This window comes from Bos javanicus, chromosome 6 (assembly GCF_032452875.1).
Source record: "Bos javanicus breed banteng chromosome 6, ARS-OSU_banteng_1.0, whole genome shotgun sequence".
NCBI lineage: Eukaryota > Metazoa > Chordata > Mammalia > Artiodactyla > Bovidae > Bos > Bos javanicus.
In genome coordinates, this window is record NC_083873.1 from 22,262,230 (window position 1) to 22,288,159 (window position 25,930).

Genomic DNA, 25,930 nt, shown 5'->3' on the forward strand with positions numbered 1-25,930 from the left:
AGGTTACAGCATTCCATGCAAGCACAAGGCCAAGAAGAGGCACATTGGAGCAATTAGAACATTATATTGCACTTAACCATCATACCCATGCCCCTCTTGCTCAGCAAGGGGCAATCAGGAGGAAACACCCAACATTTGGCTTCTCCCTCAAGAGGAAAAGAAAAAGCTGGAACATTTGTTCTGAATTCTGGCTTTTTAAGAAGCTGCCAAGGGACTGGTTTCTGTCTTATCTGACTTGGAGCACTGACAGAAAAGAGAGTGGCACATTTTAGATGCCTGAGGTCCACTGAGAACAAAGGTAAGTGCTATGTGTTGCTATACTCCAGAGATATTGCAGTACTGCTAATAGACACTTGGGATACTCTGGAGTAGGAAAAGGCCAAAGTCCAGCTGGATATAATGCACCAAAGCCCAGAGAAGGCACATTACAGAAAAGTTTGAGAGATTTCCAGAATCTTTAGCTGGGTTGATTGGTGGTCTTTCCCTACTGAAGAAGTCCACAAAGATCAGGAGAGGTGGCTGTTTTTTCAAAACCCAAATTTCATTAAAAGATAACAAGACATACAAAGCAACAGGGAATTAGGGCTCAATCAAAGGAACAAAATTAAACTCCAGACACCAGCCTTAAACAAATAGAAATGTATCAGTTACTCAACAAAGAATTCAAAATAACTGTCATAAAGAGGCCCAGTGAGCTCAAAGATGTCACAGACATCTAAAAGAAAACAGGAAAATAAGGCATGAACAAAGTGAGAATACCAACAAACATATAGAAACTGTAAAAAAAAAAAAAAAGAACCAAAAATAAATTCTGGACCTGTAGAATAATACAATTAAATGAGACATTGACTATAGGAGATCAACTGCAGACTAAATCAGACAGAAAAAAGAATCTGTGAACTTGAAGATAGGTCATTTGAAATTACAGAATCAGAGGAGCAAAATGAGAAACAAGGAGAATAAAGAGATCCTAAGGGACTTGTGGGATGCCATTTAATGGGCCAGTTACACATTACGGGAGTTTCAGAAAGAGAAGAGAGAAATAAATGGTTTGAAAGCCTATTTGAAGAAATAATAGCCCCAAACTTCCAAATTTGAAGGAGGAAATTGACATACAAATTCAAAATGATCAAAAAACTCCCATTAAAATAAAACCAAAGAGACCTACACTGAGAAATATACTCAAGCTGTCAAAAATCACAGCAAGTGAGAATTTTAAAAAACAATGAAAGAAAAGCAAGATCTCCTGTAAGATAATAATTGAATTTCTCAATGGAAACCTTGCAAACCAGAAGGGAATGGGATGATATATTCAAAATGCTAAAAGAAAAAAAGAAAAAGAAAAAAGCCCCAGCCAACCAAGAATATTATATCTAGCATACCATATGTAAAAACTTCATGACATTGAATTTAGCAATGATTTCTTGGATATGGCACTAAAAGCACAAGCAACAAAAGTGAAAATAGATGGAACTGCATGAAACTTGAAAATTTTTGCATGCAAAGGAAACAAAATGAAAAGGCAGCACACAGAATGGAAGAAAATAATTATAAACCATATATCTGGAAAGAGATCAATATTCAAATATGTTAAAAAAAAAAAACCCTATAACTCAGCAGATTTTAAAAACCTGACTATATAATGGGCAAAAAACTTACCTAGACATTTCTACAAAGAAGATATACAAATAGCCAATAAGCATATGAAAGTGCTCAACATTTATAATCATTAGAGAAAGGCAAATAAAAGCCACAAGGAAATAGCACCTCATACTCATTAGGATGGTTACTATTAAAAAAAAAAAAAACAAAAACTAGACAATAACAAGCACTGACACAGATGTGGAGAAATTGGAATATTCATACCATGCTATTAGGTATATAAAATGGACCATTCCTATGGAAAATAGTTTGGAGGTTTCTCAAAACACTTAAAGTAAAACTACCATTTAATCCAGCAATGCCACTTCTGGGTATATATCCCAAAGAATTGGAAGTAGGATATCAAAGAGATACTTGCACACTCACATTCATTGCAACATAATTCACAGTAGCCAAGAGGTAGAGGCAGCTCAAATATCCATGGACAGATGAATGGATAAAGAAAATACACACACACACAGGAATATTACTCAGCTGTAAAAGAGGAAATCCTGTCACATTCTACAGCATGGATAAACCTTGAGGATACTATGTTGGGTGAAGTAAGTCAAAACAAATACTGTACAAGTCCACTGATAGATCTGGAGTCTTCAAAATCATCTTAACAGAAAATAGAATGGTGGTTGTCAGGGGCTTGGGTGAGAGGGGAAAGGGTACTGTTCAGTTACAGAGTTTCGATTTTGCAAGATGAAAATGTTCTAAGTTAAACGATTATGTGAATATCATTAGCACTACTGAAATGTACACATAAAAATAGCTAAGAAGGTTAACTTTATATTATGTGTTTTTTATAATTAAAAAAACTTTACAGTATCCCAGTATTCAGATCAAACTCCTTCCTAAATCAGATCGGAGTGTCTTAGAATGTGACTCAGGCATCAGCATTTTTTCTAAATCCCCAAGTAAATGGTAAGATAACTCTCAGATATCACTGATTTCTGATATTTAAACCTTTGTGTAATGCTGCTGCTGCTAAGTCGCTTCAGTCGTGTCCAACTCTGTGCGACCCCATAGATGGCAGCCCACCAGGCTCCCCCGTCCCTGGGATTCTCCAGGCAAGATCACTGGAGTAGGTTGCCATTTCCTTCTCCAATGCATGAAAGTGAAAAGTGAAAGTTGGAAGTCACTTGGTCGTGTCCGACTCTCAGCAACCCCTTGGACTGCAGCCCACCAGGCTCCTCCGTCCATGGGATTTTCCAGGCAAGAGTACTGGAGTGGAGTGCCACTGCCTTCTCTGTTTGTGTAATACCCTCTTCCTAAATGTGGGCTGAACTTACTGACTTGCTTCTAATCAATGGAATACTGAAGAAGTGATAGGACATTACTTTTATGATTAGGTCATAAGACGATGGCTTCTGTCTTCCTTGTTCTCTCTTGCAGCCTCTTTAATTGCTTTCTTGGGGGGGAGTAAGCTGCCATGTTGGGTGCAGCCCTGTGGAGAAGCCCCCATGGCAAGAGACTGAAGACCTATCAACCACCATGTGAATAAACTTGGGATCAGGGTTTCTCCTACTCACCTCATGAGAGACCTTGAGTAGGAAGAGGTATACAGCTAATTCATACCCAGATTGCTGACCCACAGAGGTTGTGAGTTAATATGTGTTGTTTTAAGCTTCTAGATTTGGGCATGATTTGTTAAGCAGCAACAGATAAATAGTAGACCAGGTGGTTCCAATGTGCAGTAAAGTTCAGGAACCACTGAATTAGGCAAATACCTTTTTTCAGAGAATTCTAGGTTTTTCCTGAGTCCCTCAGGAAATCTTGTCTGTAAACCAGGAAGGTTGTACAGCCAGAGGCAAAGGAACTGAACTGTTAGACCCTCACATCAGTCAGTCACTGGCAGGAGCTGTCTGGAACGGGGAAGTGGGGCATCTCCTTAGCATTAGTAGGCAAGCTTCTGTTAGCAGTGCAAGGCTCCCACAAAGCTGCTGGTGTTAGTGGTTAGGAGTCAACAAGCAGCAGCTGGGGAATGTGTGCACTGGCCTGACTCGAGGGTTCTGGTAGGGACCACGTGCTTCACTCCACATAGTTACTGCAGCATTGAGGAGGTGAAAGTGGAAATGACAAGGCAGGGTTGTAGATGGGATGTTCAGTTCAGTCACTCAGTCATGTCCGACTCTTTGCGACCCCATGAATCACAGCATGCCAGGCCTCCCTGTCCATCACCAACTCCTGGAGTTCACTCAGACTCACGTCCATCAAGTCAGTGATGCCATCCAGCCATCTCATCCTCTGTCGTCCCCTTCTCCTCCTGCCCCCAATCCCTCCCAGCATCAGTCTTTTCCAATGAGTCAGCTTTTCGCATGAGGTGGCCAAAGTACTGGAGTTTCAGCTTTAGCATCATTGCTTCCAAAGAAATCCCAGGGCTGATCTCCTTCAGAATGGACTGGTTGGATCTCCTTGCAGTCCAAGGGACTCTCAAGAGTCTTCTCCAACACCACAGTTCAAAAGCATCAATTCTTCGGCACTCAGCCTTCTTCACAGTCCAACTCTCACATCCATACATGACCACAGGAAAAACCATAGCCTTGACTAGACAGACCTTTGTTGGTAAAGTAATGTCTCTGCTTTTGAATATGCTCTCTAGGTTGGTCATAACTTTCCTTCCAAGGAGTAAGCGTCTTTTAATTTCATGGCTGCAGTCACCATCTGCAGTGATTTTGGAGCCCCCCAAAAAAGTCTGACACTGTTTCCACTGTTTCCCCATCTATTTGCCATGAAGTGATGGGACCAGACGCCATGATCTTCGTTTTCTGAATGTTGAGCTTTAAGCCAACTTTTTCACTCTCCACTTTCACTTTCATCAAGAGGCTGTCTAGTTCCTCTTCACTTTCTGCCATAAGGGTGGTGTCATCTGCATATCTGAGGTTATTGATATTTCTCCCTGCAATCTTGATTCCAGCTTGTGCTTCTTCCAGTCCAGCGTTTCTCATGATGTACTCTGCATATAAGTTAAATAAGCAGGGTAACAATATACAGCCTTGACGTACTCCTTTTCTATTTGAAACCAGTCTGATGGGATGTACCAACAAAGTATTCTGAGCAGGAATTTCTCCATTCCTCACGGGTGTCATCTGCCACCCTAGAAATTTTCCCATTTGCCTTTGTAACTTAGGTGCTCATACTATTCCTTCTTTTGGACAGATATCTTCCTTACTGACTTGTTCAAGAAATAGAAGTGGTGTGGAGACTACATCTTACCATTCTTATAGCAGTACTCTACATAATCATCATTCGATTTCCTCAGAGGTCCCCCCTACTCCCAGCATCTGCCATTTCTGGGCTTGAGGCATTTTTAGAATACACCATATCTTCTGTAGCAGTCTTATATGCATTTTGGCTTATGGATCCCTTTTTCAACCCTAAACCACCTGTCTCTTATCTTCCTGGGATACACTTAGTTTCTTGTCCACTGAAGATTCCCATTTTGTTTTCTAGCTAGCTTATGGACTTTCCTATTATTTTCATATCTTTATTTCAAATGTTTTTGAGATGGAGGTAGAGGCAGCAATTTGTGCTTGACCTAACATCTTGAACAGAATTTCTGTAAAATTTTAACAGCACTAAATAATATGTGAGTATTTTTTGTGTGTGCTCAGTCATGTCCAACTCTTTGCGACCCTGTGGACTATAGTTTGCCAGGCTCCTCTGTCGTGGGATTTTCCCAGCAAGAATACTGGGTGGGTGGCCATTTCCTCCTCCAGGGGATCTTCCAGACTCAGGGATCGACCCCACATCTCCTGCGTCTCCTGCATTGCAGGAAGATTCTTTACTGCTGAACCACTGGGGAATTTTTCCCATTGTTAGATGAGATTTACTCAAAAGCAGAATTTTTACTTTCAAAGTCATCATAAAGATTAATATATTGGTTGTACAATTTACTATAAAGCACTGTTTCATTAAAAGGATGTTTTTAAATTGGTTTTCAAAGATTTATCTCTCAGTTTTGTAGTCGGTGCAGTTTCTCCTGCTGTTGTTGTCCCTTCCATGCTACATTTGCAAGAAAAGGGATATGGTATTGAGAAAGGCATTCCAACCTTATTAATAGCTGCCAGCAGTTTGGATGACATCTTGGCTATCACTGGATTCAATGCATGCTTCAGCATAGTTTTCTCCTCAGGTAAACAAAACAGCTACCATATAATTCAGTGCTTTCTTTGTTCTTTAAACAAGTTTTCTAGCTTTCCTTCATTTATTGATGAAGACTTTCCAATTTAACATGTTTTTATTCTTCATAGAAAGCTCATTCTAGACCACAAAAGGAATTTCAATGGGTTAAGATACCACTACTTAATACAAATGATTTCCTTTTAATAACCAAATATTCCAATTAATTTTATAATCCATATTATTACCATTTATCTGCTCATTTTGCTTTGGAATTTTATCAGTTTTCAGTAGAAAAATTTAGGCCACAATATTATTAGTGCTACTAATATATCTAGTAGATAATTTGGAGATGTACCTTTCTGGCTATCATTTTAAATAACTGGTTGTTCTGTTATTAAGACAACTTAAATGTGTGGAGTGTGGACAACTGTGTGTCCTTTTGGTAGTGATGGGACAAGATCCTGTACCAATTCTAAATCCCAGGGAGACATTAGGTGTTGAATGTCACTCAGTGATTGCAGAAGTGAACATTCCACATTTAATAATACTTTAATTATCTGCCAATATATGAAGTCCAGTCTTCTGAATTATTAACCGAAACACCAAAACATATTAAAGTTGAAAAGTTATATATATATATAGGTTCTCTTAAAATCATAAGATATAAATGACTAAGAAGGAAAAAAGAAAATATAAGAATGAAATCTATTATAGTCATGTGTGTATGTGTGTGCTCAGTCGTGTCTGACTCTTTGTGACCGCATGGACTGTATGTAGCCCAGCGCCAGGCTCCTTAGTCCATGGGATTTCTCAGGCAAGAATACTGGAGTGGGTTGCCATTTCATACTCTAGGAGATCTTCCCAACCCAGAGATCGAACCCACATCACTTGTGTCTCTTGCACTGGCAGATGGATTCTTTACCACTTTGCCACCTGGGAAGACCCCCAGGAATAATATTAATCTTTTGATGTACATCCGCCCAGACTTCTGCTTTTCTCCCTCTCCACATCTATCTCTAGCTTGCTTTCTCTCCCTCCCAAAATTCTTATAAAATTAATGAACATTAACCATACTTACTTATAACCTGAGTTGTTTTCAATTTAACTGTGTATTATAAACATATTTGTAAATATGTTTCTATGACATTTTTATTGGTTCCATCATATTTGAGTGGCTGCATGACTTTCAACTTGACATGTTGAAATTTTAAATTGACACCACTATCTGCTATTAAAATGCTGGGTTGAACATTTTACAGCTGAATAGTTGTACTTAATATTTTATTAACCTTACAAGAGAAACTGTTAAGTTAAAAAAGGATATAACACAATAAGATTTTTGAAATATATTGCCACAATATCATGTCCCACCAGGATACATAAGCATGCCACTTTCTCTTCACCTTCTTCAAAATTAGATATTTAATAGTCCTTTTTACCTTAGCCACTTTGATAGGTCTCTTTAAATGAAGTATTTTGAATACTAGTGATGTTAAATGTTCATGTTTATTGTCTATTATCATTTGGGAATTTCTTAGAAATTCCCAATTCTTTTCTTGAAATATTTTGCCTATATCCTGTAAGCATGTTCATCTTTTGTTTTGATTTGTTAAGGCTCTGGTTGTGCATAAAATTAAGAATGATAAACCATTTGTTTTATATCCTATGCTTTTTGTAATTTAACTTCATCTCTTTTTTTGCCATTCAGAAGACCTAAATTTTTTATTTCAGATCTGGCAATCTTTTCCTTCATGACTGATACCAGTCATTCTTTCAAAAAATATTTTTTGTGCTCCTCTTCCATTGCACCAGCTACTGTATCAAATGCTGAGGATAAACAGTGGATAACAGTATTAGTTTTTATTGAGCAATTGCTTGGTACTTGCTGTAAGTTCTGTCGATGTTTCAGCTCAATAATCACAACAGTGCTATGCTCATTTTACTGATAAGGAGACTAAGGAACAGAGATTAAGTAACTTGCTCGAAGTCAGAGATCCAATAAGTAGGGAACCAATAGGGAAATCTGGCAGTCTGACCTCAGACCCACACTCTTAAGTACTATTCTATACTGCCTCCCAACATAGCAAACAGAAAAGGCCATGTAGCCTGTGTTCTCAAGGAAATTATCTTAAACAAATAATTAAAGATGGAATAAATATTACATAGTATAAGATGCTAGGGGAACAGGCTACAGGAGACCAAACCTAATTTGAAGAGGACCAAAAAAGTGAAAACAAGCAGGTACATGCTTAAAAACATCCTCTTCCACCACATGACTGTGTAAAGTGTCTCTTGAAATTTTAAGAACTCTTTGAGTTTTATTATACACATTAGATCTTCAAAACATCTATATTTTGGAGTTTGGTAGATACTGAGATCTCACTTTACCTGTGGAGTCAATTGGCCCTTTTACCATTATGCAGTATCCTATCTTTATCTCTTGTGACAGTATTTGACCTAAAGTCTGTCGTGTCTGGTAAAAGTATGACTGCCCCTTCTCTCTTTGAGGTACCATTTGCATGGAATATCTTTTTCCATCTTTAAAGTTATAGTAATCTATTTAAAATGATAGCAACTTCAATTGCATACAAAAAGTCTACTTTTCTACTCCTCTCTCACCCTCCTCACCTTATGTTACCTGTGTCACAAATTACACATTTTATTGTATATACATTAACATAATTTTATAATTAGTTATTTTTTGTGCTTCTATCTTCAATTCTCTAACAGAATTAAAAGTGATTTCCTCACCACCATTACAGTATTACTGGATTCTTAATTCATCTATCTAACTTTACTGGAGGTTTATATTTACATGCTTTTATGTTCAGTTCAGTCGCTCAGTCATGTCCGACTCTTTGTGACCCCATGGACTGTTCATTACCAACTCTTGGAGCTTACTCAAACTCATGTCCATTGAGTCGGTGTTGCCATCCAACCATCTCATTTTCTGACATCGCCTTCTCCTCCCACCTTCAGTCTTTTCCCAGCATCAGGGTCTTTTCAAATGAGTCAGTTCTTCGCCTCAGGGGGCCAAAGTATTGGAATTTCAGCTTCAGCATCAGTTCTTCCAATGAATACTCAGGACTGATTTTCTTTAGGATGGACTGGTTGGATCTCCTTGCAGTCCAAGAGACTCTCAAGAGTCTTCTCCAATACCACAGTTCAAAAGCATCAGTTCTTTGGCACTCAGCCTTCTTCATAGTCCAACTCTCAGATCTATACATGACTTCTGGAAAAACCGTAGTCTTGATTAGACAGACCTTTGTTGGCAAAGTAATGTCTCTGCTTTTTAATATGCTGTCTACATTGGTCATACCTTTCCTTCCAAGGAGTAAGTATCTTTTAATTTCATGGTTGCTGTCACCATCTGCAGTGATTTTGGAGCCCAAGAAAATAAAATCTGACACTGCTTCCCCATCTATTTTCCATGAAGTGATGGGACCAGATGCCATGATCTTCATTTTCTGAATGTTGAGCCAACCTTTTCACTCTCCTCTTCCACTTTCATCAAGAGGCTCTTTAGTTATTCTTCACTTTCTGCTATAAGTGTGGTGTCATCTGTATATCTGAGGTTATTGATATTTCTCCCTGCAATCTTGATTCCAGCTTGTGCTTCATCCAGTCCAGCATTTCTCATGATGTGCTCTGCATATAAGTTAAATAAGCAGGGTGACAATGTACAGCCTTGATGTACTCCTTTCCTGATTTGGAACCAGTCTGTTGTTCCATGTCCAGTTCTAACTGTTGCTTCTTGACCTGCATACAGATTTCTCAGGAGGCAGGTAGGGTGCTCTTGTATTCTCATTTCTTTAAGAATTTTCCATAGTTTGCTGTGATCCACATAGTCAAAGGCTTTGGCATAGTCAATAAAGCAGAAGTAGATGGTTTTCTGGAACTCTCTCGATTTTTCAGTGATCCAACTGCTACTGCTGCTAAGTCACTTCACTCGTGTCCGACTCTGTGTGACCCCATAGACGGCAGCCCACCAGGCTCACCTGTCCCTGGGATTCTCCAGGCAAGAACACTGGAGTGGGTTGCCATTTCCTTCTCCAATGTGTGAAAGTGAAAAGTGAAAGTGAAGTTGCTCAGTCGTGTCCCACTCTTAGCGACCCCATGGACGGCAGCCTACCAGGCTCCTCCGCCCATGGGATTTTCCAGGCAAGAGTACTGGAGTGATCCAACAGATGTTGGCAATTTGATCTCTGTTCCTCTGCCTATTCTAAATCCAGCTTGAATATCTGGAAGTTCGCGGTTCACGTACTGTTGAAGCCTGGCTTGGAGAATTTTGAGCATTACTTTGCTAGCGTGTGAGAGAAGTGCAATTGTGCGGTAGTTTTGTGTGTTGCTAACATCTTTTTATTTACACTTGAAGGATTCCCTTTAAGATTTCTTGTTAGGCAGGTTTAGTGGTGATGAACTCCATCAACCTTTGTTTATCTGGGGAAGTCTCAATTTCACCTTCGCTTTGGAGGACAGTTTTGTGGGATATTATTCTTGGTTGGCATTTTTTCTTTTAACACTTTGGATATGTCATCCTGCCTTCTTCTGACCTATAAGGTTTCTGCTGTGTAAAGTATTAGTTGCTCAGTTGTGCATGACCCTTTGTGACCCCCATGGACTGTAGCCCAGTAGGCTCCTCTGTCCATGGAATTCTTTAGGCAAGAATACTGGAATGGGTTTCCATTTTCTTCTCCAGGGGATTTTCCCAACCCAGGGATCAAACCCAGGTCTCCTGCATTGAAGGCAGATTCTTTACCGTCTGAGCCACCAGAGAAGTTCTTCGGCTCTGTAAGCCTCTGACAATTTTATGGGCATTCTCTTTTATGTGATGAGTTGCTTTTCTCTTGCTGTAACTTTTTAAATGAGCATAAAGCCTTTTAGACTGTATGTTGGTGTTAAGCTGGTGTCTCTGTGGGGGATCATGATTCTGGAGTTCCCATTCCACTATCATGCTGTTGTCACCCTACACTTCTGCTATTTTTAATGGGAAAATATTTCTAAAATATGTATATCGAGTACCTTTTTGTATTGAGCTGAAAACACAGAGCACAACTAGACTTTTTTGTGTGACTCTAGATCATTTTTTAAAATGTATTACTATAAAACTACGTGTATGCATAAAGCATAAAATGTATTGGAAAATCAGCTGATCCTTGAATAATCCTAGGATTGATCCTGGGATAAATCTTTTTTTATGTTGTTATTATTATTAAATTGTCCTTTTTATGTTTAAATCATTTGCCATAATAGAATAGCAGAGAACAACATTATTAGCCATGTGCTAGGTGCCCGAGATACTCCTCTGCCAGTCTCTATGCATTCTTCTACCTGACCTGGTTCTTTTAGGTCGGGTGTATAAGGGGAGAACCACCCCATTCCAGTACTCTTGCCTGGAGAATCCCATGGACGGAAGAGCCTGGTGGGCAGCAGTCAATGGGGTCACACAGAGTTGGCCACGACTGGGTGACTTCACTTTCACTTTTCACTTTCATGTATTGGAGAAGGAAATGGCAACCCACTCCAGTGTTCTTGCCTGGAGAATCCCAGGGATGGGGGTGCCTGGTGGGCTGTTGTCTATGGGGTCACACAGAGTCGGACACGACTGAAGTGACTTAGCAGCAGCAGCAGCACAAGGGGAGAACATTGTGGTTTCTTCTTCATTTTCTGGCCTATTTATTCAATGAACATTTCTGAGTTGTGTATACATATTAAATCTCTGGAGAGTACACTTTTATCAAATAAATCTGCATGTTTTCATGAGCGTGAACTTTAAAGGTCCATTTTTGTGTATTTATTCTGTAATAACATACCTTTCTTTATGAATCACCTACATTTGATTCCCTACTGTGTTGGCTATATGAAAATACCTCTCTATGACATGTTTTTCTTATTGTGTGCCCTTACAGGTAACATATCTAGTAATGTCCTATCCTCTCTTCGGGATGTAATTCTTGGTGTGCTTTTAGGAATTGTTTTGGGAATGTTTGCTCGACATTTTCCAGGTAGCGATCAGGTAAATAAAAAATAATCTTTATTTGGAAGTACAGTATTAGACATTTCTCTTAAAAATTTGAACTTTTGATCCATGAAATACTTTAATCTTTAGTTTTCTTTCTCCAAAAGTAGCCTCCAATGCCTATTCTCTGCTTAAAACTGAGCATAGTTGTCATTGATCCAGGTCAGTGGCCCCAATCTGAAGTCTCTGCTTCCTTATTACACAGAGAATATCAGAAAAATGTACTTAATTCAGAGGAACTTCTCCATTTTGTCCTACTTCTTCTTTCACCAAATTGCTGTTGACTCCTGACTTTTTTTCCTTATCTTTTTCCTGCAGACATTCCATTGAACATTTTGGGGGAAATATATTCCCATTCATTTCTGCATATTTTCTGACTTAAATTCTCTCCCTCTCCCTTTGAATAAGGCAACACTATCAACTCTTTCCTGCTCTAAAAGATATGCCATTACTCTTTGATTTCTGTAACTTCCATCTTAATTTCCCTGTAGTTATTGTTTCAGCTAAAAAGATACTCAGACATTTATTTTTAAGAATTCTTTGGATTTGTTATGTGCAACTACAGATTATATGGGTCTCTTTTCTTTCTCTCTTCTCTTACAGTTAAAGTATTATAACCATTTTACTGATGGTAGTATCAGAGATGTGGCAGAAAATGAAACTTAATAGTTGCAAATTTTGTCACAAGTCTGCTAAAATATGTGGTGAGAAATAAAGTCAAACTTTAGATGTTATTTGATATAGCATATAAAGACATGGTATCAAAGGGTCAGTAATAAATGATAGATAATATAATTATTATATATTTAATGTAAATTAATTTCCAAATATCTGTCTAATTCTAGGGAAAACTTGAAGTGAAGAGAGCATTTTTAATTTTGAGTATGTGTATTTCTGCTGTCTTAGGCAGCCACCGATTTGGTATGAATACAGCTGGAGGATTGTGCGCACTAGTATTGAGTTTTACTGCAGGGACAGGTTGGTCCAAAGAAAAGGTGAATATTTTTATACAAATTTTTTAAAAGGTAAAATAACTGCATTTTTTACATCTAAAATGGACATTTAAGAAATCTTACTCTATTAAAAAATATATGACATTTTTAAAAAATATATGACATTTTGATTCCACTTGTTTGACTTAATATGAATAGAATGCTAGATTTCTGATTAAAAGATAGATATGCAACAAAGGCTTACTGTATACAGCACAGGAAACTATAGTCAATTTCTTGTAATAACCTATAATGGAAAATCATTTGAAAAATAAAATATGTGTATATGTCTAACTGAATCACCTTGCTGTGTACCTGAAACGTTGTAAGTCAACTATACTTCAATAAAATATGTCTATTAAGAAAAAAAACTAAAAAAGAAATATTAATTCTAGGAAGATGTTCCATAAGTTTGTATCTTCAAGGTGAATGAATCAATCAAGGAAATAAAATATTCAAGAAAAGGAACTGGAAATACACTAAAATGCAATCAGAAGTTGAGTGATCACATTAGTCTTTTTCCTAAGTTTAATGCAATATGATTATATAACTTTTATTTTAATTATGCAATTAATATGTGAAACTATGCTCATAAAATATAAAGAATAAGAAGGTACACATATGTAATAAAATGAGAAATACTCCTTTTCCCTCCCCATCCCCAAATATCAAATCCCCTTCCCAGGTCATTTCCTCTAATCACTCCTCTATTTGTAGACATTCCATTTTTTGTTATTACAAACAGCACAACCATGAACAGTCATATTCATATGTGGTTTTGCAAATGTATGAATACTTCTGTAGGAATAGATTTCTAGAAATGGAATGACTGAATTTAAAAATGGTACATTTCTATTTTGGTGGTTACTGCCAAATTAGGCTTTCCAGGTAGCACTAGTGGTAAAGAACCTGCCTGCCAGTGCAGGAGACGTGGGACATGCGGGTTCAATTCTTGGGTAAGGAAGATCTCCTGGAGTACGAAATGGCAACCCACTCCAGTATTATTACCTGGAGAATCCTGTGAACAGAGGAGCCTGGTGAGCTATAGTCCATAGGGTCACAAACAGCAGGACATTACTGAAGTGACTTAGCACATTGCCAAATTATCCCTTAAAAGATTTTATTTATACTATTTACTACACTGGACTGGAAGAAACACAAGCTGGAATCAAGATTGCCGGGAGAAATATCAATAACCTCAGATATGCAGATGATACCACCCTTATGGCAGAAAGTAAAGAGGAACTAAAGAGCCTCTTGATGAAAGTGAAAGAGGAGAGTGAAAAAGTTGGCTTAAAGCTCAACATTCAGAAAACGAAGATCATGGCAACTGGTCCCATCACTTCATGGCAAATAGATGGGGAAACAGTGTCAGACTTTATTTTTCTGGGCTCCAAAATCACTGCATATGGTGACTGCAGCCATGAAATTAAAAGACGCTTAGTCCTAGGAAGGAAAGTTATGACCAACCTAGATAGCATATTCAAAAGCAGAGACATCATGACCTTTGCCAACAAAGGTTCGTCTAGTCAAGGCTATGGTTTTTCCTGTGGTCATGTATGGATGTGAGAGTTGGACTGTGAAGAAGGCTGAGCGCCGAAGAATTGATGCTTTTGAACTGTGGTGTTGGAGAAGACTCTTGAGAGTCCCTTGGACTGCAAGGAGATCCAACCAGTCCATTCTGAAGGAGATCAGCCCTGGGTGTTATTTGGAAGGAATGATGCTAAAGCTGAAACTCCAATACTTTGGCCACCTCATGCGAAGAGTTGACACACTGGAAAAGACTCTGATGCTGGGAGGGATTGGGGGCAGGAGGAGAAGGGGATGACAGAGGATGAGATGGCTGGATGGCATCACTGACTCAATGGACGTGAGTCTCAGTGAACTCCAGGAGTTGGTGATGGACAGGGAGGCCTGGCGTGCTGCGATTCATGGGGTCGCAAAGAGTCGGACACGACTGAGCAACTAATCTGATCTGATCTGGGTAAAAAACTTTATAACATTGGTATTCTGTATATTTCTCTGATTAGTAGTGGAGTAAACTTCTATTCAGGCTTCCCTGATGGCTCAGTGGTGAAGAATCCACCTGCCAATGCAGGAGACATGGATTCAGTCCCTAGGTCAGGAAGATCGCCAGAGAAGAAAATGATAACCCACTCCAGTGTTCTTGGTTGGGAAATCCCATGGACAGGGGAGCCTGTCAGACTACAGTCCACAGGTCACAAAAGAGTTAGACATGACTTAGTGGCTAAACAATGACAACAAGCTTCTATTCATATATTCTTTTATAACCACCTATTCATATTCTTTGCCCAGTATTAACTGGTTTATTTGCCTTTTTGTTCCTAATTTATAGAGTTTATTTATATGTTAAGGCTACTAATTCTTGTTATCTAAACGTTGTGTTTAATTTTTGTTTATCTTCATTTATGATGTCTTTTGTATGGCAGTAAAATTTCCTATAGTCAAGTCTGTCAGTTTTTCCTTTTTGGTTTTGGGTCTTTATCTTGTTTAAGAAGGACTTTTTCAACCAAGGTCATGAGATTATGAACATTATATCATCTTATATATTATCATTTAATACACTAGACCATTCAGGTATGACCTAAATCAAATCCCTTATAATTGTACTAGATTTAGGGACTAGATCTGATAGACAGAGTGCCTGATGAACTATGGATGGAGGTTTGTGACATTGTACAGGAGACAGGGATCAAGACCATCCCCATGGAAAAGAAATGCAAAGAAGCAAAATGGCTGTCTGAGGAGGCCTTACAAATAGCTGTGAAAAGAAGAGAAGCGAAAGGCAGAAGAGAAAAGAAAAGATATAAGCATCTGAATGCAGAGTTCCAAAGAATAGCAAGGAGAGATAAGAAAGCCTTCCTCGGTGATCAGTGCAAAGAAATAGAGGAAAACAACAGAATGGGAAAGACTAGAGATCTCTTCAAGAAAATCAGAGATACCAAGGGAACATTTCAAAAAGATGGAATTGATAAAGGACAGAAATGGTACGGACCTAACAGAAGCAGAAGATGTTAAGAAGTGGTGGCAAGAATACACAGAAGAACTACCAAAAAGATCTTCACAACCAAGATAATCACGATGGTGTGATCACTGACCTAGAGCCAGACATCCTGGAATGTGAACTCAAGTGGGCCTTAGAAAGCATCACTACACACAAAGCTAGTGTAGGTGATGGAATTCCAGTTGAGCTCTTTCAAATCCTGAAAGATGATGCTGTGAAAGTGCTGCACTCAATATGCTAGCAAATTTGGAAAACTCAGCAGTGGCCACAGGACAGGAAAAGGTCAGTTTTCATTCCAATCCCAAAGAAAGGCAATGCCAAAGACTGCTCAAACTACTACACAATTGCACTCATCTCACACGCTAGTAAAGTAATGCTCAAAATTCTGCAAGCCAGACTTCAACAGTACATGAACTGAGAACTTCCAGATGTTCAAGCTGGTTTTAGAAAGGGCAGAGGAACCAGTGATCAAATTGCCAACATCAGCTGGATCATCGAAAAAGCAAGAGAGTTCCAGAAAAACATCTATTTCTGCTTTATTAACTATGCCAAAGCCTTTGACTGTATGGATCACAATCAACTGTAGAAAATTCTGAAAGAGATGGGACCAGACCACCTGACCTGCCTCTTGAGAAATCTGTATGCAGGTCAGGAAGCAACAGTTCGAACTGGACATGGAACAACAGACTGGTTCCAAATAGGAAAAGGAGTATGTCAAGGCTGTATATTGTCACCCTGCTTATTTAACTTATATGCAGAGTACATCATGAGAAGCGCTGGGCTGGAAGAAACACAAGCTGGAATCAAGATTGCCGGGAGAAATATCAGTGACCTCAGATATGCAGATGACACCACCCTTATGGCAGAAAGTGAAGAGGAACTAAAGAGCCTCTTGATGAAAGTAAAAGAGGAGAGTGAAAAGTTGGCTTAAAGCTCAACATTCAGAAAACTAATATCATGGCATTTGGTCCCATCACTTCATGGCAGATAGATGGGGAAACTGTGGAAACAGTGTCAGACTTTATTTTTTGGGGCCCCAAAAAACACTGCAGATGGTGATTGCAGCCATGAAATTAAAAGACGCTTACTCCTTGGAAGGAAAGTTATGACCAACCTAGATAGCATATTCAAAAGCGGAGATATTACTTTGCCAACAAAGGTCCATCTGGTCCAGGCTATGGTTTTTCCAGTGGTCGTGTATGGCTGTGAGAGTTGGACTGTGAAGAAAGCTGAGTGCCGAAGAATTGATGCTTTTGAACTGTGGTGTTGGAGAAGACTCTTGAGGGTCCCCTGGACTGCAAGGAGATCCAACCAGTCCATCCTAAAGGAGATCAGTCCTGTGTGTTCATTGGAAGGACTGATGCTAAAGCTGAAACTCCAGTACTTTGGCCACCTCATGTGAAGAGTTGACTCATTGGAAAAGACCCTGATGCTGGGAGGGAATGGGGGCAGGAGGTGAAAGGGACAACAGAGGATGAGATGGCTGAATGGCATCACCGACTCAATGGACATGAGTTTGAGTGAACTCTGGGAGTTGGTGATAGACAGGGAGGCCTGGCGTGCTGCAGTTCATGGGGTCGCAAAGAGTCGGACACGACTGAGCGACTGAACTGAACTGACTGAACACTTTGGTAGTTTTGCTTTGCATTTAGTTCTCTACTTCATCTGGATTTTATTTTCATGAATATTGTGAGGTACGGATGTACATGCATCTGTTTACATATATATATATTCATCAGATCAGATCAGATCAGATCAGTCGCTCAGTCGTGTCCGACTCTTTGCGACCCCATGAATCGCAGCACGTCAGGCCTCCCTGTCCATCACCAACTCCCAGAGTTCACTGAGACTCACGTCCGTGGAGTCAGCGATGCCATCCAGCCATCTCATCCTCTGTCGTCCCCTTCTCCTCCTGCCCCCAATCCCTCCCAGCATCAGAGTCTTTTCCAATGAGTCAACTCTTCGCATGAGGTGGCCAAAGTACTGGAGTTTCAGCTTGAGCATCATTCCTTCCAAAGAAATCCCAGGGCTGATCTTCAGAATGGACTGATTGGATCTCCTTGCAGTCCAAGGGACTCTCAAGAGTCTTCTCCAACATCACAGTTCAAAAGCATCAATTCTTCGGCGCCTAGCCTTCTTCACAATCCAACTCTCACATCCATACATGACCACAGGAAAAACCATAGCCTTGACTAGACGAACCTTTGTTGGCAAAGTAATGTCTCTGCTTTTGAATATGCTATCTAGGTTGGTCATAACTTTCCTTCCAAGGAGTAAGCGTCTTTTAATTTCATGGCTGCAGTCACCATCTGCAGTGATTTTGGAGCCCAGAAAAATAAAGTCTGACACTGTTTCCACTGTTTCCCCATCTATGTCCCATGAAGTGATGGGACCGGATGCCATGATCTTCGTTTTCTGAATGTTGAGCTTTAAGCCAACTTTTTTACTCTCCACTTTCACTTTCCTCAAAAGGCTTTTGAGTTCCTCTTCACTTTTTGCCATAAGGGTGGTGTCATCTGCATATCTGAGGTTATTGATGTTTCTTCTGGCAATCTTGATTCCAGCTTGTGTTTCTTCCAGCCCAGCGCTTCTCATGATGTACTCTGCATATAAGTTAAATAAACAGGATGACAGTATACAGCCTTGACATACTCCTTTTCCTATTTGGAACCAGTCTGTTGTTCCATGTCCAGTTCGAACTGTTGCTTCCTGACCTGCATACAAATTTCTCAAGAGGCAGATCAGGTGGTCTGGTATTCCCATCTCTTGAGGAATATTCCACAGTTTACTGTGGTCCACACAGTCAAAGGGTTTGGCATAGTCAATAAAGCAGAAGTAGATCTTTTTCTGGAACTCTCTTGCTTTTTCGATGATCCAGCTGATGTTGGCAATTTGATCTCTGGTTCCTCTGCCTTTTCTAAAACCAGCTTGAACATCAGGAAGTTCACGGTTCACATATTGCTGAAGCGTGCTTGGCGAATTTTGAGCATTACTTTACTAGCGTGTGAAATGACTGCAATTGTGCAGTAATTTGAGCATTCTTTGGCATTGCCTTTCTTTGGGATTGGAATGAAAACTGACCTTCTCCAGTCCTGTGGCCACTGCTGAGTTTTCCAAATTTGCTGGCATATTGAGTGCAGCACTTTTACAGCATCATCTTTCAGGATTTGAAAGAGCTCAACTGGAATTCTATCACCTCCACTAGCTTTATTCGTAGTGATGCTTTCTAAGGCCCACTTGACTTCACATTCCAGGATGTCTGGCTCTAGGTCAGTGATCACACCATCGTGATTATCTTGGTCGTGAAGATCTTTTTTGTACAGTTCTTCTGTGTATTCTTGCCATCTCTTCTTAATATATATATTCTTAGACATACATATATGCATATAATATATATATGCATGTGAATTCATAGTCAATTTTGTCAAATTATTTATTGATTAATCCAATAATTCATCGATATATATATATATATTTGCTTCTGAAGTCTCTTTAAACACCTATTCCTATGCCAGTAGCACTCTAAATCATTGTGGTTTTGTCTCAGAATCTAGTATAGAAGATTCCCTCTTATTGTACCTGTTTTTAAAGTATTTCTTAACTGTTCCTGTCCATATTCTTTCTTAGATAAATTTTAGAATAAGCTTAAGAAGTTCCCAATTTGTTTAGTATTCTGAAAAAGTCATAATTATAAAGGAAATTAAATGACTAATAATAAATTACAAATAAAATGAAAACTACTTGGTCTCTTTACATGATAAAGAAAACCAAAGAGTAAAGATTAAATAGATTTTAAAGATTAAATAAGTAACAAATAGGATAATGTGCTGTTAAGAAGACAGAATACTGGTTTTCCTTTGTTATTTCATTTTTCAAATTTACTTTTATAAGCAGTAACCAGAAAACCTAGTCATAAGGGGAGTAGTTATGAAAATAATTTTTGCCTCAAAGGATATGAATGTTTTATGAATCTCCTCCTGTTAAATAAAATAAAATAAACACAGACTGAGACTAAAATCTGTTCATCCAACTTCCTGGAAAAGAGCCAGAGTACTTTTATGTCAGTGGGAGCGTTTCCTGTAACCATGTAATTGTGGAAGCAGCACTGGGAGGGATTCATTCCCAGAAAGGGAAGTCAGGAGGCAACCAAATGAGAATGTATTACCTATTTTGGTTTGGTTCATGTTTTTAATATGAGTCGTTTGGAAGCAGGCCTAACAGATTACCAGAATTTTTTTCCTAGTAGTTTAGGACATATCAGGATTCATTTTCATGGGATTTGGTCCCAGGATAACTGAGTGGAGCTCTTCCCCAACTCACTTTTGAGAACTAAAATATTTGAATGAACTTGAATATGTTCTCATCAGGCATGGTGTAGTTCTATCCCTGCTCAGTTGCCTCACAAACAAAAGGTAGAACTCTTACTGCACCATCAGAACATGTATGGAACTCCAAGGATAAAATTGCCAAATAATATCTTTTTTGTTCCATGACAAAATTACCAACTAATATTTTTATTGTGTTGTAAATTTCTTTTAATAAAATTCTGTTTGTATAGAAGAGTTAACCTACTCATTTAATTTTTGTTGTTTTAAAATTTATTCTGCAAATAAAATATCTTAAGTTTATTAAATGTTGAGAACCATTACATGTCTGAAATGCAAATACTTTTATTCGTCACAATAACTGAAAATGTATTACTCTTTTCTACAGGTTAGAGTCCAAAAAATCATTGGAACTGCGTGGGATATTTTCCAACCTCTTCTTTTTGGTTTGGTTGGAGCAGAAGTATCTGTTTTATCTCTTAAATCAAATGCTATTGGTAAGAATGTAGAGGCACAAAAATGTAAGATTTAAAAATATTTAAGAGAACGGAGTAATTTTTATTTTTACTTACAATATGTCTTTGAATGCTACAAGGACCTTCAGAAGCTCACGTTGTAATATACATTTGTTCTTCCTTTACCCTGTATAGTCTTTGTAACCAAAGACAATCCTGAATATCTTCCCTGAGTGATCTGAGGAAATAGAATTTTTTTCTGAAGGGAAATATTAGATACCAGCAGCACCTTCTAAATACTTTCGTTTATAGTAAAAGTTCAAAGCCTGTTAGCTCAGAATTAAATAAATGTAATTTATCTTACTTTTCATCATACCTCCATCATCAGATTATCTCTTGTACTTGACATAGAAGCCTCAATCGTATTTTTATTTTTATGATTATTATTTTTACTTAATACAGATATAGACAGATAGTAGCCCTAAAATGTTTTCAACACTTCTGCAAATTACATTTCTAGGCGTAAAGAACCACTTCTTCCCAAATACTGTTCGTCTTTTTCTGTTGCAGGCCTTTCTGTTGGTACCATGAGTTTGGCATTATTGATTAGAATTTCTTTTACATTTGTATTGATGTCTTGTGCTGGTTTTAATTTTAAGGAGAAAATATTTATTGCTTTATCATGGATGCCGAAAGCTACAGTCCAGGTAAGACTATATTAAGACATTCTAATTATTTAATGTTGATTTTTAAAATTCTAAATGAAAAAAAAACTAGTCACAAAATGTGGGCTATTAGTCTTTTTAAATGCTTGATTGATCATAACTTCTCATTAAAAGTAACATAATCTTTAAAACACTGTGCTTTTAATGACAAATACTTGCTAAACTTATGAAAACATTTTTCTGTTTTCCCAAAACTTAAAATAAGAGCACTTCTGAAAACTGGAATTTTATATTTTGCTGAATATTGTAGAGTTAAGTGTTAGGATTTTAGAGTAGAGACACATTGATTCTTTTTAAAATATATCTTTCCTACCCCTGCCACTGTCTCTACCATACATAAATGCATATGTATTATCTTTAATTATATATTTAATTTGCATGACTGATTTATGACTGAATCTCTCAACTAGAATATATAGGAAGGATAAGAAGTGTCTGTTTGTTTGTTTTTGTTGTTATTTTTCCCTAATACTTAACACTTAGCATGCAATAGGTATACAGTAAATAAGCTCTGTATGCCTACAAAAATTAATGCTGAATGAATGAGTGAAAGAGAGAAAGAGAAAAAGGAAACTTTGTAGTTATGCTCTCTGATTTCCTGAAATTCTTTTCTCTACTGTTACTCCAAAACAGAAGCTTGTGAGTTTCCATGCAACAAAAATCTATGTCATGATAAGCAAAGCAGGTCCTTGGGATAAGGCTGCCTGTTTTGAATAACAAGTTACTTGCCTATAACTTTAGGCAAGTTATAAATTCCAAAACTCTTGTCAGTTTTACTATATCACACTGCTCCCAGTAGGAAGAACAAGGAGAAGATGGACAACAAAATCCTAAAGAACCATAAGAAACCTTAGCATTTTGTATTGTCTTGTTGTAGCCAGGAACCTAGTGGTTCATGGTAAAGACAAATATGCAAAATTCTGGTTCATCTGAACTCCTAAGTTTCCAAAAGTATTGTGAGCATTCAAAAAAGCTACTTAAACGGGAAAGCTGAGATGACAAGAACACAAAATCAGCCGTTTGTCACTACTTTACTCTCTTTCCAGATATATTTGCTAAGAACATAGAATTGATGAGTCATTTACCAAAATTCCTTAACACTTGTCTCTTTACTAGTAGTCTAATACTAGGTGTTATTTGTTTTAACAGAGTTCTTTAATTTTACTATATGTTAACTCCATTTAGCATTTTTCTTTATGCCTCATCTTTTTCTCCTCTAAATATAGGCTGTATTAGGTCCTCTGGCTCTAGAAAAAGCAAGAATGAGTGCACCCCATTTGGAATCATATTCGGAGGATGTGATGACAGTAGCCTTTTTAGCCATCTTGATCACAGCTCCAAATGGAGCTCTAATTATTGGCATTCTGGGACCTAAAGTACTCACTCGCTATGATAAAAGCAAAGTGAAAATGGAGTTATCAGGATTAGAACTTCATTAAAAAGTTGATTTGCCATCACTTGCCTGCTTCTCTTAATGAATTCTCTTACATAAGAGAAAAATTAAAAGGTACACATATGTGAAGAATGAACATAGAAGCAAAGTTTTAATAAATATATGATTTGACTACAGAGGATTCCTATGATTTTTTATCCCAAAGTTAATTTAATAAAGATAATATAAAATAGAATACCCTCTTAGTATTGATGTATTTCAAGAACAAAGTCAAAGCATAAATACCCTAGGAAAGTTAAAGAAATCTGTCAAGTTGGATTTACTGTCATAATACACACTAAAAACAATCAAAAATTAAATGAACCTAATGTAAGAAAGATAAGATAGTATAAGTCTCTAAATAGGAGAATCTTCATCAGGTTAGTAATTCAGTTAGAAAAGATTACCAGAAAAAGGAAAAAGAATTGACAAGACAAAGCACCTTTAAGTGGGTCAACTAAGTGAATTTTAAATTCTAGCTTTAGTGACTGATTGAATTAATAAAAGAACCAAAGTTAGATTACATTTCTTCTGCAGTACCCTTAAAATGACCTGGGAAAAGGTCAGTTTTCATGTCAGTCCCAAAGAAAGGCAAAGCCAAAGAAAGTTCAAACAAATGGACAGTTGCACTCATCTCACACACTAGCAAAGTAATGCTCAAAATTCTCTAAGCTAGGCTTCAACAGTACATGAACTGAGAACTTCCAGATGTTCAAGCTGGGTTTAGAAAAGGCAGAAGAACCAGAGATCAAATTGCCAACATCTGTTGAATCATCGAAAAAGCAAGAGAATTCCAGAAAAACATCTACTTCTTTTTCATTGACTACACCAAAGCCTTTGACTGTGTGGATCACAACAAATTGTGGAAAATTCTTTTTTTTTTTTAATTTTATTTTATTTTTAAACTTTACATAATTGTATTAGTTTTGCCAAATATCAAAATGAATCCACCACAGGTATACATGTGTTCCCCGTCCTGAACCCTCCTCCCTCCTCCCTCCCCATACCATCCCTCTGGGTCGTCCCAGTGCACTAGCCCCAAGCATCCAGTATCGTGCATCGAACCTGGACTGGCATCTCGTTTCATACATGATATTTTACATGTTTCAATGCCATTCTCCCAAATCTTCCCACCCTCTCCCTCTCCCACAGAGTCCATAAGACTGTTCTATACATCAGTGTCTCTTTTGCTGTCTCGTACACAGGGTTATTGTTACCGTCTTTCTAAATTCCATATATATGCATTAGTATACTGTATTGGTGTTTTTCCTTCTGGCTTACTTCACTCTGTATAATAGGCTCCAGTTTCATCCACCTCATTAGGACTGATTCAAATGTATTCTTTTTAATGGCTGAGTAATACTCCATTGTGTATATGTACCACTGCTTTCTTATCCATTCATCTGCTGATGGACATCTAGGTTGCTTCCATGTCCTGGCTATTATAAACAGTGCTGCGATGAACATTGGGGTACACGTGTCTCTTTCCCTTCTGGTTTCCTCAGTGTGTATGCCCAACAGTGGGATTGCTGGATCATAAGGCAGTTCTATTTCCAGTTTTTTAAGGAATCTCCACACTGTTCTCCATAGTGGCTGTACTAGTTTGCATTCCCACCAACAGTGTAAGAGGGTTCCCTTTTCTCCACACCCTCTCCAGCATTTATTATTTGTAGACTTTTGGATCGCAGCCATTCTGACTGGTGTGAAATGGTACCTCATAGTGGTTTTGATTTGCATTTCTCTGATAATGAGTGATGTTGAGCGTCTTTTCATGTGTTTGTTAGCCATCTGTATGTCTTCTTTGGAGAAATGTCTATTTAGTTCTTTGGCCCATTTTTTGATTGGGTCATTTATTTTTCTGGAGTTGAGCTGTAGGAGTTGCTTGTATATTTTTGAGATTAGTTGTTTGTCAGTTGCTTCATTTGCTGTTATTTTCTCCCATTCTGAAGCCTATCTTTTCACCTTGCTAATAGTTTCCTTTGATGTGCAGAAGCTTTTAATTTTAATTAGGTCCCATTTGTTTATTTTTGCTTTTGTTTCCAATATTCTGGGAGGTGGGTCATAGAGGATCCTGCTGTGATGTATGTCGGAGAGTGTTTTGCCTATGTTCTCCTCTAGGAGTTTTATAGTTTCTGGTCTTATGTTGAGATCTTTAATCCATTTTGAGTTTATTTTTGTGTATGGTGTTAGAAAGTGTTCTAGTTTCATTCTTTTACAAGTGGTTGACCAGTTTTCCCAGCACCACTTGTTAAAGAGATTGTCTTTAATCCATTGTATATTCTTGCCTCCTTTGTCAAAGATAAGGTGTCCATATGTGCGTGGATTTATCTCTGGGCTTTCTATTTTGTTCCATTGATCTATATTTCTGTCTTTGTGCCAGTACCATACTGTCTTGATAACTGTGGCTTTGTAGTAGAGCCTGAAGTCAGGTAGGTTGATTCCTCCAGTTCCATTCTTCTTTCTCAGGATCGCTTTGGCTATTCGAGGTTTTTTTGTATTTCCATACAAATTGTGAAATTATTTGTTCTAGCTCTGTGAAGAATACTGTTGGTAGCTTGATAGGGATTGCATTGAATCTATAAATTGCTTTGGGTAGTATACTCATTTTCACTATATTGATTCTTCCAATCCATGAACATGGTATATTTCTCCGTCTATTAGTGTCCTCTTTGATTTCTTTCACCAGTGTTTTATAGTTTTCTATATATAGGTCTTTAGTTTCTTTAGGTAAATATATTCCTAAGTATTTTATTCTTTCCGTTGCAATGGTGAATGGAATTGTTTCCTTAATTTCTCTTTCTGTTTTCTCATTATTAATGTATAGGAATGCAAGGGATTTCTGTGTGTTGATTTTATATCCTGCAACTTTACTATAGTCATTGATTAGTTCTAGTAGTTTTCTGGTGGAGTCTTTAGGGTTTTCTATGTAGAGTATCATGTCATCTGCAAATAGTGAGAGTTTTACTTCTTCTTTTCCAATTTGGATTCCTTTTATTTCTTTTTCTGCTCTGATTGCTGTGGCCAAAACTTCCAAAACTATGTTGAATAGTAATGGTGAAAGTGGGCACCCTTGTCTTGTTCCTGACTTTAGAGGAAATGCTTTCAATTTTTCACCATTGAGGATAGTGTTTGCTGTGGGTTTGTCATATATAGCTTTTATTATGTTGAGGTATGTTCCTTCTATT

The 25,930-nt window shown here is 37.9% G+C and overlaps 1 protein-coding gene across 15 annotated transcripts in view; it reads left to right on the forward strand.

Annotated features, from left to right (window-relative positions):
* SLC9B1 (solute carrier family 9 member B1) overlaps positions 1 to 22,770 on the forward strand; it is a 69,785-nt gene extending 47,015 nt beyond the window's left edge. For 14 of the 15 annotated variants that reach the window (XM_061419526.1, XM_061419524.1, XM_061419525.1 and 11 more), the window contains 6 exons: positions 5,607 to 5,782; positions 11,682 to 11,788; positions 12,637 to 12,786; positions 20,522 to 20,630; positions 21,159 to 21,295; positions 22,540 to 22,770. In XM_061419526.1, the coding sequence (XP_061275510.1) occupies positions 5,607 to 5,782; positions 11,682 to 11,788; positions 12,637 to 12,786; positions 20,522 to 20,630; positions 21,159 to 21,295; positions 22,540 to 22,752 (892 nt within the window). In that variant the 3' untranslated portion in view covers positions 22,753 to 22,770. The remainder of the gene's footprint in view (positions 1 to 5,606; positions 5,783 to 11,681; positions 11,789 to 12,636; positions 12,787 to 20,521; positions 20,631 to 21,158; positions 21,296 to 22,539) is intronic. The other variant, XM_061419530.1, reaches the window with a different exon arrangement.
* Positions 22,771 to 25,930: the final 3,160 nt, after the last annotated feature.